At 49.3% G+C, this 15,767-nt stretch overlaps 1 protein-coding gene across 7 annotated transcripts in view; it reads left to right on the plus strand.

Annotated features, from left to right (window-relative positions):
* Hel89B (histone acetyltransferase 1) overlaps nt 1-15,767 on the plus strand; it is a 506,945-nt gene that overhangs the window by 299,155 nt on the left and 192,023 nt on the right. For all 7 annotated transcript variants that reach the window (XM_070523038.1, XM_070523033.1, XM_070523034.1 and 4 more), the window contains 2 exons: nt 6,359-6,536; nt 8,943-9,115. In XM_070523038.1, coding sequence (XP_070379139.1) covers nt 6,359-6,536; nt 8,943-9,115 — 351 coding nt within the window. The remainder of the gene's footprint in view (nt 1-6,358; nt 6,537-8,942; nt 9,116-15,767) is intronic.

The following is a 15,767-nucleotide window of genomic DNA, read 5'->3' on the forward strand; positions in this document are numbered from 1 at the left end:
AATAAAACAAAATAATTCATTTCTACGGAAGCGCTCCTGGCCTCCCTTTCCAAACGCTTACGTCTGACTCATACTTTGAGTCGAACGCGGGGTGGTCGCGTACCGAAAGCTACTCTGGCTACGGAGGAACAACAAAAGGGCTGACTCACTATCAGCTCCCCCAAGACGCTACGGTCTCCTGCCAATTTGCGTCCTCCCGCCCCGCTTTCTTCACAAACTTGATTGACCGCGTCGCTACTCCCCACCTGGTCTCGTCCTGCCACCTTGCGTTTCTTCGAACTGCACGCTGAGCTATGAAAAGAACTACGAAACGACGAAAAGTTTAACAGCCTCAAGCCCTTTGTCCGCGTCCGTGCAGAACATGCTTCGCGGTCCCCCTTTGACCGGTGGCTCGACCATTCTGGATGCGTCAACATCGTCAGTGACGACCGCACCTTTCTTCTCCTCGCGCCCTGCCCATTTGGGGTTCTTGCCATCTTTGGCGGCGCTACATTAATTACCGTCTTCCGGTCTTTACTGCGCTTCTTTTTACGGCGCTTTCTCTTCGCACTCACTTTCATGTCGCCTTCTCGTGCCTCGTGCTGTTCGGTACACATTTCGTCGGCCCGGATCGGTCTCTTACCCGCACAGTCTGAGTGATTTACATTTAAATCTACTCTCACTTTGCCTCGACTGGCGGACAGCCCAACCGACTCTGGCACAATGCAGCAGGCTTTACTCGAGTTAGACAACTCGCACTCTTGCGAATTGCCCTCTACTACATTGCCCAGCTCACGCTGTGCATCGGCACACAGCCCGTCGGTATCGATCGCTGTCTCACGCGCACAGTCTGAATGATTAACAACTGAATCATCCCTATCTAGGCCATCTAGACTGGTGGAGAGCCGCACCGATCCCTGAACAATGCAGTTGTTCTCTCGTGAGCTACGGAGCTCGCCACCCCGAGAACTATTCTCAACTGCATCGTCCAGCTCGCACTTCACTTCTGCACGCAGATCTGGCTCTACATGGGCGCTCGCGTCCCTCGGGTCAGCAGTACCCTTTTCTTCGCTAGCAACCTCGCTAACATTACCAGCGACGCACACACGCGGCGACTGTGCCAATTTGTTCGCAGCTGGCCTAGCTGTCTCTACAGTCATCTGTTGGCACAGCACCTCGTCGCTCTCCTTGCGGCCTTTAACGGCCTCTGTTGCCACTAAGGCATCGTTAGCAGCTAGCCTTTTCCCTTTTCCGATGAATCTGCAGCCAATCTCACAGGCACTACTCTTCTCGTCGGCTTTTGGCGAAAGTCCGCTAGACACTTCCTCATTCTTTCGCTCTGTACTTCCTACAGAATTCTCAGACAGCCGTTGTCTCTGTGCCAATAACTGATCACAATGCTGTATCTCTTTGATCAGTGCTGCCTTCTCTCTCTCATACTTTTCCTCACGCTCAAGCTTACGTTCCTGATACTCACGTTCGCGTTCCTTCTCACGTTCGTGACGCTGACACCTAAGAGTAAGTTCTTGAAGCTCATGCTTCCGTTCATTCTCGCGTTCTTCACGCCTACTCTCACTCTTAAGTTCACGACGCTCTCGCAAACGTACACGACGCTCCCGCTCCCGTGGTTCCTGTATCACCTCCCAAGCAAGCTCAATGCTTTTCTCGTCATTGCCACTATCTTGAATCGCCTTTATGATAGCTGCCGTTTCCATCCGTTCGTCCGCCTCAACTCCCAAATCGTCGCACACCAACAACAAGTCTAACCTCGTCAACCTTCTAAGATCCATGGCAGCTGCCCCGACAGGTGGTTAAAACTGTTTTCCTTAATTAATTTGTGCAAACACACAATGCATCAAACTCCCGATTCCCAGAACTATCAAAATGAACACACATTTGAGTCTGGCGAATCATAAGGAAAAAAACCACGCGCTCACTTACGGTTGCAGCACCCTGCCATCCGGTTCATTCGTCCGCTGTTCCCAGTTCCTCCGGACTCCCTGGGTCGAAGGCTCGCTCCTTCTTCGCTACTCCCAGTTTCTTCGGACCTCTTTCGACGAAGGCTCTCTCTTCTTCGCTCTTCCCGGTTCCTTAGGATCTCTCTCGACGAAGGTTTATCCGTAGCGCTGCCACCAGCTGATGCATTCGGAGGCGATCTCACCGCTGCCAACCAGATGTAGGGGTTGTAGGCCGGACTCCGGGATGAAAACCAAACTTGGGAGTATCTATTCTACATTATATACATAGAGGTGAGCGTCAATTAACATTCGTACAGTCATTACGGGCCCGCAGCAACTCGGACGCTGCGGCCCGCGGCAGGAAGTTCGAGAGAGGTGAATCAGGGAATCAGGGAATGTCCCAGAATGCTCAGGTCTCTCTGGAAGGCTTCTTATAAACCCTTCGAGCACTGGAAGTCACGTCATGTTCGACCAATGGGAGAGTCCGCTCAGATGACGCCACTTTCAGCCAATGGTAGGCGCCCGTGCGATGGTGTCATACCCGGCGAAGAGAGTCGGCGCCTGGTCCTCCTCTCTTGATCACTTGATCCCCCTGCGGTCTTGCCTCGCAGAGTTGTAATGCGCTTCTTTCGAGGAGGAGAAGGAGGGGGGGCGCTCATGCTCCATTGCACGAGTGCCCACCTGCTCCCGGCGGTACGGCTCCGCAGTGGTGGCAAATGCCTTCTTCAAAGGCGAAGGGGGACGATTGAGCTCCATTGTCCGAGGCCCCCTTCTAATCCCGGCGGCGCACGACCTGGGGGCCGCAAACTTGTTTGCACTTGTCTGGTGCTCCTCTGGAATGTGCTTTCCTGCTTCTGCATTCCTCAATTAGCTGTGCTGCGATTCGAAGTGGTTTGGGGAACTCGAAGTAATCGCAGGAAACAGCTCCATATCTAACAGCGTGCGTACCTCAGAAGAACTTTGGGGGTTGCGACGCGTATCGGTCGGCTTTAAAGACCCAGTTGTCCCACTACTATTTCCCTCCCCCTGGTTGGACAATTGAATGCGGTTGTCGCTCAAAGCTGGAGAGGGTTGCCCAGGAAGCTCCTCTCGACGTCCCAACAAGTCCTGGGATGCTACAGATTCCCTTACGGAATCCGAGACGACTGCTGCCTGTGCAGACCCGGAAGTGATACAGTCAAACGAACTACTTAGCTGATGCTCATAACAATGAGAAGACGCTGTCACTACAGACGAGTCATCGGAATGACTTTCCAGATTTTAATACGAGTACAAAAAGTCTCTATCACTTGTACACAATGTACTATCTGCTGAATCCTTTATCACTAGGGTTAACTTAGACACATGCCACGTCTTCCCATCACTGAGTACAAAAATAGGTGGTCCTATCTGGGCCTTAACTGTATGAGGTTTACTGTACTTAAAAAATCCTTTCCTGTTAAATCTAATTCTGACGGTGTCTCCCACCTTGACACGAGTTGCCTGAGCACCTCTACGTTTGTCTACACACTGCTTAATTTGCCACTGTTTCTGCAAGACCCTTTCTTGAACGTGAGACACAAGACTGTCCGGTTCCCGTAGATCTACACAGAGCCGCATGGTTCCATCCTTCTTGCGCACCACCACGAGTGGAGACACCCGCTCAGAAGCCTCGACGCGCTCGATGACGTCGCAGTCCTCGAGACGTCGCAGTTCATGTGTGACCTGGTCACGGAGAGCCAGGGGTAGTTGGCGCAACTTTGAAGATACTGCTTTCGCATCTTGCTGCCGATGAATTCGGTGCACAAAGTTGTTGACGAGACCCAACTCGTCACTGAAGAGGTGATCAAAACCCGGAGGCACACCTGTGGGGCTCTGTACTGAAGGAAGCGATGGTAGACGACATGTCAGCGACGTACCGTCGATCTGTATGCCCAAGCGTTGGATGGCGTCTAAACCCAGCAGTGATGTTTCTGTAGTTGTTACGTGGAACGTGACGGAGCATGACCTTTGGAAAAACTGGACAGTGGCTTGAAACAGGCCTCGAATGTCGATGTGTTGCTTGGAGAAATTTCTCAAGTCCACTGTTGTTTGTGACAGTCTGTGCTGTCGACCAAAGTGCTTTCTAAAATCTTTGGCTGTCATCAATGAGACAGACGCTCTTGTATCCACCGGCAGTCGCATGGAGACGCCGTTAACTATGACCGGAACTTGTAAGTCTTTCTTGGTTTTCAAAGTGCTCACCATCAATCAAGGCAGACGCGGACGGCTGCCCTGCGGAAGTTGACGAAGACAGCGTCTCTGCGGAAGAGACGTGCTGCACCGCTGTTTGGGTCTTTCGACATACCGAGGCAAAATGGCCCAACGTGTGGCGGGCGTTGCATCGCCGATTTCTTGCTGCACAATTCCTGTAAGATGCGATATGGTTCCTGCTGCCACACCGATCGCATGCACCACGGTTAGCGGAGGAGCCGTGTGCGAAATGTCGACCATCTTGGCGGCTTCTCGGAAGAAGTCGGCCCTCTTGGCGGCTTCTCGAAAGAAGTCTGCCGTCTTCATGGCCTGCCGGACTAAGTCGGCCATCTTGGCAGCTTCCCGGAAGAAGTCTGTCATGTATGCCCGTCGACGGAACGCCAAGTTGAGCTGCCTCAATTCTTCGTACATTTTCCGAGCCGAACGCGCGGTTCGGTCGATGCAAGGCTTCTAAAGAGCGTCCAATTTCTTCTGCCTTGTCCAGGGACAGGCTTTCGCCATGAGCTAATAACTTTTCGCGAAGGCTGACGTTCGCTACCCATGTATTATTTGGTCTCGGACGCGCTCCTTGTACGTTGTGCCATAGTTGCACTGTACCGCCTTCTCCTTCAGTGCGGTCACGAATTCCAGGAATCCTTCTCCCTCGAACTGCCTTCGACTGGTGAATTCGTGCCTCTCCGCCAGAACATTTGTTGACGCGGCGAACGCCCGGTCAAGCCGCTGGAAGAATTGAATTGTATTGTATTGAAAGACAAAAAATTGCGAAGAAGACTTCTGTAGTGAACAAGCAATGCAAATGTACAATACAATAAAAATATGAGTAATAAACGTGTAGTATAATAGCTAAGTCAATTATGATTACAATCACAAAGGCAGTGGTTAGGATGAAGAGAGTTGCTGCATAAAGTATTTGTTAACCTGATTCTTGAATATATGCTCTGTGGGGGATGATTTAATGGTATGTGGAATAGAATTCCATAGTTTTATTCCCGCAAATGTGGTAGTGAACTTACCATAGTTTGTGCGCACTTTAGGCAAAAGACGATTAACGAGTTCAGAGAACCTAGTAGTGTTAGTATATACAAAAGTTTCAATAACAAAGCCATTAGGTAGGTCATTGATAAATAGCAGAAACAGCAGTGGGCAATATTACGAAATAACTTATAGATCACGATTGTTAACTTTAACTGAAAGAGCTGATGAAGAGGATGAATGCTTAAACTGCAATAAAGTGGCGTTGCATTGGATAGGAAATGGCTGAAAGTCATGAGGCTAATCGCCTGATTCTGCATGCGTTGAAGTTGGCTGAGGTGAGTGAGGTATGTGTTTCCCCAGGCTGATATGCAGTACGATAAATGGCTGTGAAGGTGTGCATGATAAAGGGAATGGATAATGTGTGGCTGAAAGTATGAGCGGGTTTTGATTATGGCGCGTATTCCAAACGATATCTTACGGACAAGTGACTGCGCATGAAGATTGAATTTCAGATACCTGTCTAAAACTACGCCAAGAAACTTAGTGCTAACAGATATTGGTATTAAGTTGTTTTCAAGACGCACCGATATAGAGTTCGAAATTAGTGTCGGGAAGGAATGAAAAACCATAAAAACCGTTTTTAGAGGATATGGAAGAAACTGTTTCAATGCATGTAATGTGCTCACCAGAAGAAAAAAAAAATGTGTTCGGCGCATTCGGTGCGTTCGGTTTACTCCACCGGCCGCCATTTTCGTTTTGGTGTCCGGCACTACATACAGCGGCAGCTGCCTATTTGTTGACCTGTTGTCATCCCGCAGCAAACCGGGATGAAAAAAAATTTTTTTTTCATTCTTGCGGAAAATTTAAACCGTGTAATGATCGCACCTCTGAATTTGTGTCAATTTTTTTTTTTTGACAAATACTTGATCATTATGCGAGTAAATAGGGTATGCGGATACAAAACACATTATGTTCAATGGCCACTAAGCCAGGGATTTGATTTTTGTACATTTAAAATGAAAGTACTGTTTAAACGAGTGCGGTTAAATGAGGTTTTACTCTAGAAATTCAGCTGGGACATAATCAGTACTTCATAATACAGGCATTTCCTTTGTAGAGGTGTTCATCTGTGGGTGCACCAGCCTCGATGACCACTTCTGTTTCGTTGTCGTCGGTGGCGTTGGAGCTGTTCCCCTTCCTGGTGCGTCTTGCAGGCTGCTTGGCCTGCTGTCGGGTTTTGTGACTCGCCCGATGCCTGGCCTGGAGGTGCCGCCCGTGGAGAGCCCCGTGGAGAGCTTTGCCCGGCTGGTGCTCTTCCACCTGGCCTCCAAGAGCGCCCTGCAGCGCATGATGACCGCTGCCGTCATGGCACACTGGGTCACCCTGCACCCGGTCAGTACTGCTGGTGCATGCACGCCCCCTAGGTGGGTGCCGGGTAAGCGACTGCCGGCAGCGACGTGCCAGTGCGAAACTGACGAGAGCGAGGGCAAACAAAATACAGTAGTGTGCCATTCGGTGCTGCTATTCTGCTAAATCTACTATTTGGTATTCGGACAGCTCATTGGCAAGCCTTTAGAGCTATTTCAGACATGGCTGTGGTGATTTGAGTATTCGAACGTAATGAAAGGCATGCATTCATTTTTTCGGGCTGCCTAATTTTTTGTACATTATCGCAGTCCCTAGGCAGTCCAAATTGACTGTATAGTTGAAGCTCATTAAAATGAAGTCGGATCTGAAACAAGAATACGTTTGTCATATTTGATATTCATATATTCATTGCAAACTTATATTTGCTACACACTCATATCGAAGAAAAAAATATTTCACATTTACTTTGTTACATCCACGTTTGTTATGTGGAGGTTTGACTGTACTATGCTTACTTGCATATTGCTTGCATATTTCATTGATGGGGCGTGCAATAATTGTGCAGGGAAAATTTTTTTACAAGAGAATCTTCTAAATGCTAAATAGGAAAATTATTAATGAAGCTTCTGTAAGATGCCAGGCACTATTAGTGCAAACGTGAGCTCTGGTGAGTGCAAAAGTGAGCTCATGGTAACGCTATCAAGCGCTTGTAAAAGGGGAGGGATCCGGGCTGGGGGGGGGGGGTTGCAGGTGTCTCCTTTTCCAGCGCAGCTCTGGTTGCACGTGGCTGTCAGTGCAGCTGAGCGCATGTGCCGCCCGCTCGCCCTGTCGTAGAGGTAACATGGCACGTGTGCTAAAAGTGGTTGGGCCGAGATGGCACGACATCGTGTGCAGTCTTCTCGCACATTTTGTACTGGAGGCTGCTCAATCTCTAGCTTCAGAGATGTTTTGAAGCAAGGGGCAGACGAAGCGGATCGATCCGTGCAGTCGGCGCTTTTCGTGTGTGGTGCCGTTCCAGTGCGGGCGAGACGACCGGCCGTGGGGGCAGACCGGACGTAATTCTGCGCCGGGCTTCGCTTTGTACCGCCGATGTGAAAATCTCGTAGGCATGGCGTGAAACCGTATCTTTTGTCACGGACTCTCGCACTAAAATCAATGAATTTTTTCTCATTCAAGTTTGGTTTTTCTGCTGGCCCGATAATTTGGAATGTTTTGTCGCCACTTCTGTGTAAGAAAAATTCATTGGTGGCTTTACTTGTTTCCATTGTGGGATTCTCCTCCGTACTCTTGGGACAAAGGAACGACAACACAGTAGTGCAAACAATCACAAGGGCATTTATTGCACCTTTCATAGATCAATGCCTGCTAGCCGAGTTGCTATCCACAAAACATGCCGATGGGCGCGCGACAAATCTAGAAGTCCGACTCACCGCGTCCTCGCGAGCGAATATGTTCGCCCCATGCTGGATCCCAACGCCTGGTCGTTCGCGTGTATAGTCACGCGAATCGTGGCGCGTTCGAAGGCGGCCACGCGAAGCGGTCTCGCAGAAGCCTGGGTCGCCGCGTGCTCGCGGGAGACGTCCCCCGCCACGCGCCAACCCGCCGGGAAAGAGGGGCGCTGCACGCGCGGCACGTCCGTGCTGCTCGCGCCGTTCCGAACCCAAGAGAAGCGCGCCTTGTCTCTCCCGCCAGGGTAACCCCGCAGCAGCGCAACACCAGCGCCACCCCCCGGACCGCGCCCCAACCACATCGGCCGCGCTGACGTCACGCAGGCCACGCGGCGAAGCGGGACCACAGGAGACGCGCTACGCAGGAAAAAACATCAGGGGAGGCGCGAGGGTCGCGCATCCCCACAACCTACAGCATACAGCAACCTTTGCAGCAACCTTTGCACCTACAGCATACAGCAAGAAAAGCGGGATAGCATCTTAATGCACTTGGCCTTTATATGGAACATGGCGACAGGAACGCATTGTTGCCATGCTGCTGCACTTCAGTAGTCGCTCTCTGGCCTGTAGTGTGTGGTTTGAGAGGTGAATTTGCAAGCAGCTGTGTGTACTTCAGTCTTTCGACCATCTGCGCTGGGGGCACTCTCAATTTATTGCATTGGAATTCCTTTGCAGCAGCAGTGAAATTTCGTCTTGAAATCGTGCATCAACACACTTAGTTAATTAAGGTTCGAAATACCTTTGTTCTATGGACTAGAAGTTATAAAAAGCTGAGTACTTCGTTGTATCGAGACTTTTGTTGCGTTGGAGTTTATTATGTTGAGGTTTAAGTGTACTTGCTTCATAATTCTGATTTCTTATACAGAACGATGCCGATCCTAAGGCATTCCTGTGCATGTATTGGCGTCACCTTGCGTTGAGGTTAACATTGTGAGGAGCTCTTCTGTAAAAAGGATGCTGCTACCATAATTCCTATTCCCAGGAGGACCACCTGTGCCCGACATCGGTGCGTGACCGTGTGCTGGAATGCCTTGGGGAGACGCTCTACTTTGACGAGATGGCCAGCAGCTTCACCCGCCTGCAGCAGGACGCGCGGGACTTCATTGCCCTTCTGCGACACTTCCAGTTGCCCCTCGGTGTGGGATTCCCCGCAAAGTGAGTGACTTCACGTGCTGCTTGCGCTGGCACGACAACTTATTCAGTTGGTGGAAGGTTTTAGCGTGTCCTGTATTCCCGCATAAATATGGCTCATAGGCATTGCCGGATTATCTGAGTTTATAAAAAATAAATTCCGTGGCGATTTAGTAATAAACAGGGGAGAAGTAGCACTACGTTGCACCTCTTTGAGGTCCTAGATCCATGCTTAACCACGTCCACCACATTGCAAAGTGTTGTTCAGGAGCTCACGGAACACACGCCCTACCCGGCTTCTTTGAGGAGCAAAGTGCATTTTCGACTTTGAGGAGTGAAGTGACGATGATCTAGAGCAGACCACCGTCGATTGCACTATACAGTCACCGACCGATAAATCAGACGCCGATAATACGGACATGCTCGGGAATTCGGACGGCTTTGCGGCACCACCAATGGCCTCATAGACTTAACGTGTAAAGACGATCGGTATTTCCCACAGCTGTCAGCTCTACATTCTTTTATCCGAACTGCATCCATGGCTGTAGCGTACACAGACATCAAGTGTGGCCTTGGAGATTACACGCTACAGGGCGATTCCTGAGGCCTTGCCTTGGTCGCAGCACTGCATCTCTGAGATTTAACTGCAAATGCTGGTCTTGAAGGCTTTACCTGAATTAAGGGGAGATGCGGGGATCAGATCATGAAAATAAATGTAAAAAAAATGATTTTTGGCAACGGCGCGTTCCAGTATCTGCAATGCCTAATCTATGTGTATCAAGATGGTTTGGCTGAAAACGCCAGAAAAATATTAATTTATCAGTGTGCAAGGCGAAAAAATAGCTTTAAATTGCGTAAAATCACCGCAGTTCACAGAGCCCTGACTCGTCTTTCCTGCCACTGAGCGGCGCCATCTTGGTATCATTCGAAAGCTCGAAGTTTCGCCATTCCGTTTCTGAATTCTTCAGTTGTCGCCATCTTGTAATAAACACACAAACACAAAAGAAGCGCGGGTCTGCTAGAGGTGGTCACACGGGCCCTGCGATAAAAGCGCACCTCCGATTGGTTGCCATGCTGAAAGGCGTCTCGCCATTGGTTGCTGCTGTGGCAGCGGGCAAGCTGGCAACCGCAGCGGACCGCAGTTATCTGCTTTGCAAATCATTCTGGCATCTTTCTTCATTTGACACTCGCTGAATTCAGATTCCGAAGCTCCCAGGTGAGTGATGGATCGTCACTCGTTCGAAAAGACATTTTCAACGTAGTACGCCTTCGGAAAACGGAAGTGCAAGCCTCCTACGGTGAGAAAAAGACGGCAGCCAGCGGGACAAGTGGAGTACCCAACTGAACACGCGGATAACGTGCCACGTTATCTTGCACCGTGCAATTCCAGCAGTGAAGCCGACAATCGCCCTGTGCCATCGACACTGATAACCAAGCCACCGGAAGACGTGTCAACAGATGTTCTCGCACCTGTGCGTACGGCTGCGTGAGTCAGCAACCGAGATCGCGTCGTTGGAGGCGATGCGGGTCGAAGATCACCATCGCCGGGAGAGACGGTGTACCTCATTTCCGACGCATCATGCGACAGGGACACGCAGCCTGCGAGTGAGCCTCAACAGTCGACGAGCTACAGCATGGTGACTCAAGGTTCACCAGACGAATCGTAGCACCAAACGTCACATGGTTCAGGCATGCCTTGAGCCGCATTTTGTGTCAGCGGTGGTGGCAGAAGCACAGGCATGCAGCATTCGTGACTCCCTTCGCGCAGTCTCCGCAACTGAGCGGAAGCTCAGTTTGATGGACCAGCAAGGCCAAGAACAAATTTCGGACCCTTGTGACAGTGAGTTCATTATTGTGAAGGTTTCCGCAATTAACTCTTTGATCGCTAAAGCTCTGTGCCCAAGATGCCGACAGCATTCTGTGGGTGTACACTGCGATACTAGGCTTGGTCGGGCAGTGAAAATGGTGCTGTCATGCACTACTGTGGCCCTATTGAGTCCCAGTGGTCCTCTTCACTCAGTGCAAGCTGTTCAAGCAATAGGGAAAGGCCAGACAGCTCTGAACGATTTGTGGGCCACAATAAATGTGTCCCATCGTGGTTTACACCACAAAACACTCCAGGGCCACTTGAAAGGGCTGTTGAAGCCTGCTGCGAAGGAGGCTGCCAACAACATCTTTATGCATGCTGTAGCTGCTGTGAAGAAGGTGTACAGCGAGATTGAGGTTGGCTTCACTAAAAATGTGACCACTGTTTGTGATGGCACTTGGCTCACGTGCGGTCACGGCTCCTACATTGGCGTTGGATGCATAACAGAATTCCACACAGGGCTTGTGCTGGACAGTGTTGGTCTGTCAAACTTCTGCCTTGGGTGTAGCCTGGGCCCAGCAGAGAGTGACCCCACACACTTTCAGTGGAGGCAGCAGCATCAGTGCCAACTGCATTGCAGCTTTTTGGCCTTTCATTGGCCAAGAACGACCTGCGATATACTGCAGTCATCTCTTATGGAGACAGCCGTGTTTTCCGGGCGTTGCAAGATGAGCAGCCATATGGGTTTGTAGCAACAAAGAAGACTGCATAAACCATGCGAAAAAAATAACGGGCACTGGCCTTCGCTCCATTGTGAGCAAGGCCAAGAAAGTGGAACTGCTGGGTGGCAAAGGTGGGCTCACATGACAGTTGATAAAAAAAAAGCTCACCGGCTACTATGGCCTGGCTGTGTCAGCAAGAACACTGACGATGTTGCTGCAATGCAGAAAGCTGTCATGGCCACGTATTATCACGTGACATCTACCGACAGTGACCCCCACCATGAGCTGTGCCCCCATGGCCCTCTCAGCTGGTGTGAGCAGAGAACAGCAGAAGTGAAAAAAGAAGCAGAGCCTGCTCACAAATACAAGCTTATGAGCAGAGTTGCCCAAGCCTTTGTATCAACGTCTTTCAGAAGTCCGCTTGCTGGAGTGCTGCAAGGGTGGAAGGACCCAGAATGCAGCTGAAAGCTCGCACCCAGTTGTTTGGTCAACATTGTCAAAGGACGAGCATGCCTCACATTTTGCGGTAGAGACAGCGGTAAACGAGGCAGTCGTGAAATATAATTCGGGGAGCCAAAGAGCTTACTCGGAAATGTGTGCTACCTTGAGTGTACGTCCTGGTGCCCTTGCCGTCCAGAGGGTCCAAGAAAAGGATAAAGAACGCCTGAAGAAGGCATCCAAAGCCCACCAAACAAAGAGGCACAGGTGTAAGAAGATGTCTGACACCAATGATGCAAAATATTCCAGCCCTGGTGCTTTTTAATAAATTTGCAGTGCTTTTAAAATTTTGCAGCCAGTTTTCTCAATTGCGTTTTTTTTGTCAATCACCTCGCTCGTGGAAAGCGTAGCATAACAATTGCTGGACCGATTTTGGTCCAGTTTGTTTTGCTGTGATCCATAAGCTGTGCTGTACTTAAAGACTGTCTTGAAATGCTTCTTTATCTTTCCATTATTTATTTCCATACAGTGACGAATGCCCATGGTGCGGTGACACCCAACCGTTGCCGTACATCACGTGGATGTGCCCAAACAGAATGACAGATACCATATTTACTTGCATAATGATCGCACTTGCGTATTGATCGCACCCCTGAATTTTGTCGTCAAAATTCGATTTTTTTCGCTTTCCTGTGTAATGATCACACTCTGAACTTGCTACAGCGATATGTCGTGTGCCAAGTCTAGCTAATGATGATTGCACTTGCCATCTGTCAAATGCTGTCAAATGCTACGCGAACGTGTCTTCAAGACATAACAAGTGGTCTGCACGCACCAAACATTCTTAAGTAAAGGCTCCATTTCATTCCTTTCATCACTTTCCGCACTTCCACGAAAAGAAACAAAAAAGCTACAACCAAATGTGCCTTGGCCTTATTATTTGTAGGCTTTATAATGGTTGTGGCCAACAACAACAAAGGTGCCTTTCGATTCCTCTAGTCTGCTATCGTGAGCACGCAAACATTTTTTCTTTTCGTGGGAAATTTAACCCATGTATGATCATGCCCCTGAATTTGCGTCAATTTCTTTTACAAAGAAGTGTGATCATTATGCGAATTAATACGGTATAAATTCCACACAGCTAAAGATACAAGACTTCAAAAGGCAGTGGGAGGCGCGGCTTGTGGACAGGGATCAGGATAGCCAGATCAGGAGAGCCGCTCACGCCAGTGGGCCCCAACCACGGGGCCTCAAAATTTTGTTTTGTTCTATAAAGTTTCTCTCTCTCTCTCAACGTCCATCAATCGAAGCATTTTGAAACACTGTCAACAACAAAGTATTAAGTGGCATCTGCCATGGGGCCTACGAGTGAGCCCAGTGAACGCGCTGTCTTTGTGGAAGCAAACCGCCATTCCTCACGAGGCGCGTCGGCGCAGAATTTGGCACCAAATGAAATGCGTCATTGACATTGTCGAACTAGTCAAGCTGCCACTTGCGTACGCTGCTACATTCAAATGGCTCCCTTGGCACAATCGATGTATGCAACTGTAGTGCACAGCAGTCGGGAAAACCCATCGTTGAGGGTGTTGCACTGCTTGTCAATAGAGCGCACGGGGTCAGGGGTGGCAGAGTTCGATATATCCATTTTCCGTCCGACCCCATTCGAAATAAAAAATTAAATATGCATGCGATTTTCCAGGTGATATAGAAAGTGTCTGATATACGCAACAATTCAATATATCTGTGTTCAATGTGTCGAGGTGGACTGTTGTGGACACATTGATGACTGTTGCTATTGTGCAACTGGTAGTTTAACACACGCGTAATGCGGAGGTTGGGGGTTCGTCTCCCAATGATGACATTATTTTTTTGTCCACTTTCATTTTCCCTTTCCTCAATAATTTCTGCATTTCAGTTTCATGCACAGCTTATTACTCCTATGCTTTCCTTAGCTTGATTGCCTGTTGGCTTTCGTGGTTGTATATTTTAGTCTAGACTCTCGTTAATTCAAACTCGAAGGGACCCCAGGATTTTGTTTAAATTATCAGGAAGTTTGAATTATCGGAAGTTCTCGCAAATATGACTCTGAGCAAGATTACAGCGCACATTACAATTAATTATCCACTTAAATCATATTTTAAACATTTCACTCTTTAATTACACAGTAAAAACAGAGCAGAGGTGAAGGATCCAGAACAAGTTTAATGGAAATCTATGGCTGACTAGACCGTTTGAAGAAATCATGAATTGTTGATTGTTTTTTCTTTACATGTGCATTAAGAACAAAGTTCTCTATTCCATTAAGAGCAGCCAGTTGTTCTTGAGAATTTTCTTCTACAGTCAGAAATTTGCGGAGGTAGTGGAAGGCCTGCGCTGCTGTCACAGAGGATTGCTCTTCTGATTCCTCTTCACTTTCGCTGCTGTACTGTGCTGGCAGCACCTCAGCCACCAAGTCGTCCAGGGTGTCTTCCCTGCACACGCAGAGGTTATCATCGGCAGCCGCAAATTCACTGAGGTCAGCAGCTATGTTGTGTGCTTGGAGTGCAGAAAGCACTAGCCTTGCTTCATCGCTCTCCATTTGGAGGCAGTCTTCACCTTCACTTCGAGCGCAGTCAGGCAAGGTATCACTGGTGTGGCCTGGTATGCGGAAGGCATGCTGGAAGCAGTTCCGTATCGTTGCCAATGTTACTGCACTCCATGCGTCAGCTAGCATTCCCACAGACGACAGCAGTGTTATGCTGTACGACATGGAATTATCCATGCATATTAGCATCCTCTTAAGGAGTAGCTTTCTGTAGTTTATCTTCAGACATTTCATTACCCCCTGATCCAGAGGCTGGAGGACAGCTGTTGTGTTTGGAGGGAGGAATTCAAGACGAATTGCCTCCAGCCCCTCCACGTCACCGTGAGAGGGACAATTATCCACTATCATCAGCACTTTTCTTTTATCGCGCTTAAACCGCACGTCAAGTTTCCGCAGCCAATCCTCAAACAAAGATTGCGTCATCCATGCACGGGTATTTGCTGCATAAGAAATGGGAAGAGTTCGGACGCCTTTAAAGCATCTCGGACGCTTCGATTTGCCAACAACGAAAAGTTCGGGCTTGTGACTACCATCCATACAGTAGAATCTCGATGATACGATCACGGCTAATACGAATTTCTGGATGATACGAATTTTTCTGTGGTCCCGGTCGAGCCCCATTACTTTCCAACGTGCTAGAGAATGGTTGTTACGAATCAATTTTCTACCCGCATCGGTTGATACGAATATTACCGAAGACACTTTGGAAATGTGAAAGTGTGCTTGGCGAAGGCCAGACGCTGCTGCCGTCTGCGCTCCGCTTCCCTGGCTTTACTGTTCGGTGAAATGGCCGGTCGCTGCTGCAGTCTGCGCTCCAATTCATTCGCTTTGGTGTTCGGCGATATCGCCCGTCGCTGCTGCCGCTTGCGTTCTGCTTCCCTGCCTTTAGTACCTGGCGATCTAATCAGTCGCCGTTGGCGTTTCCGTTCTGCCTCCCTTGCTTTCGCATCTGGTGACATGTTCATTCGTCGCACGCGCATTCGCGCCTTGTTCTTCTGGCGTTTGATGTTGGGGGAATCCAGCGTCCGCTGCCTCTTCCAGAACCGCTTGGCGCGCAATCACTGGGCCGCTTCGGAGCTACGGGTCTCACTCGACTGCAACGAGACGTCTGACGAGGGAGCGGCG

This window comes from Dermacentor albipictus, chromosome 8, assembly GCF_038994185.2.
Source record: "Dermacentor albipictus isolate Rhodes 1998 colony chromosome 8, USDA_Dalb.pri_finalv2, whole genome shotgun sequence".
NCBI lineage: Eukaryota > Metazoa > Arthropoda > Arachnida > Ixodida > Ixodidae > Dermacentor > Dermacentor albipictus.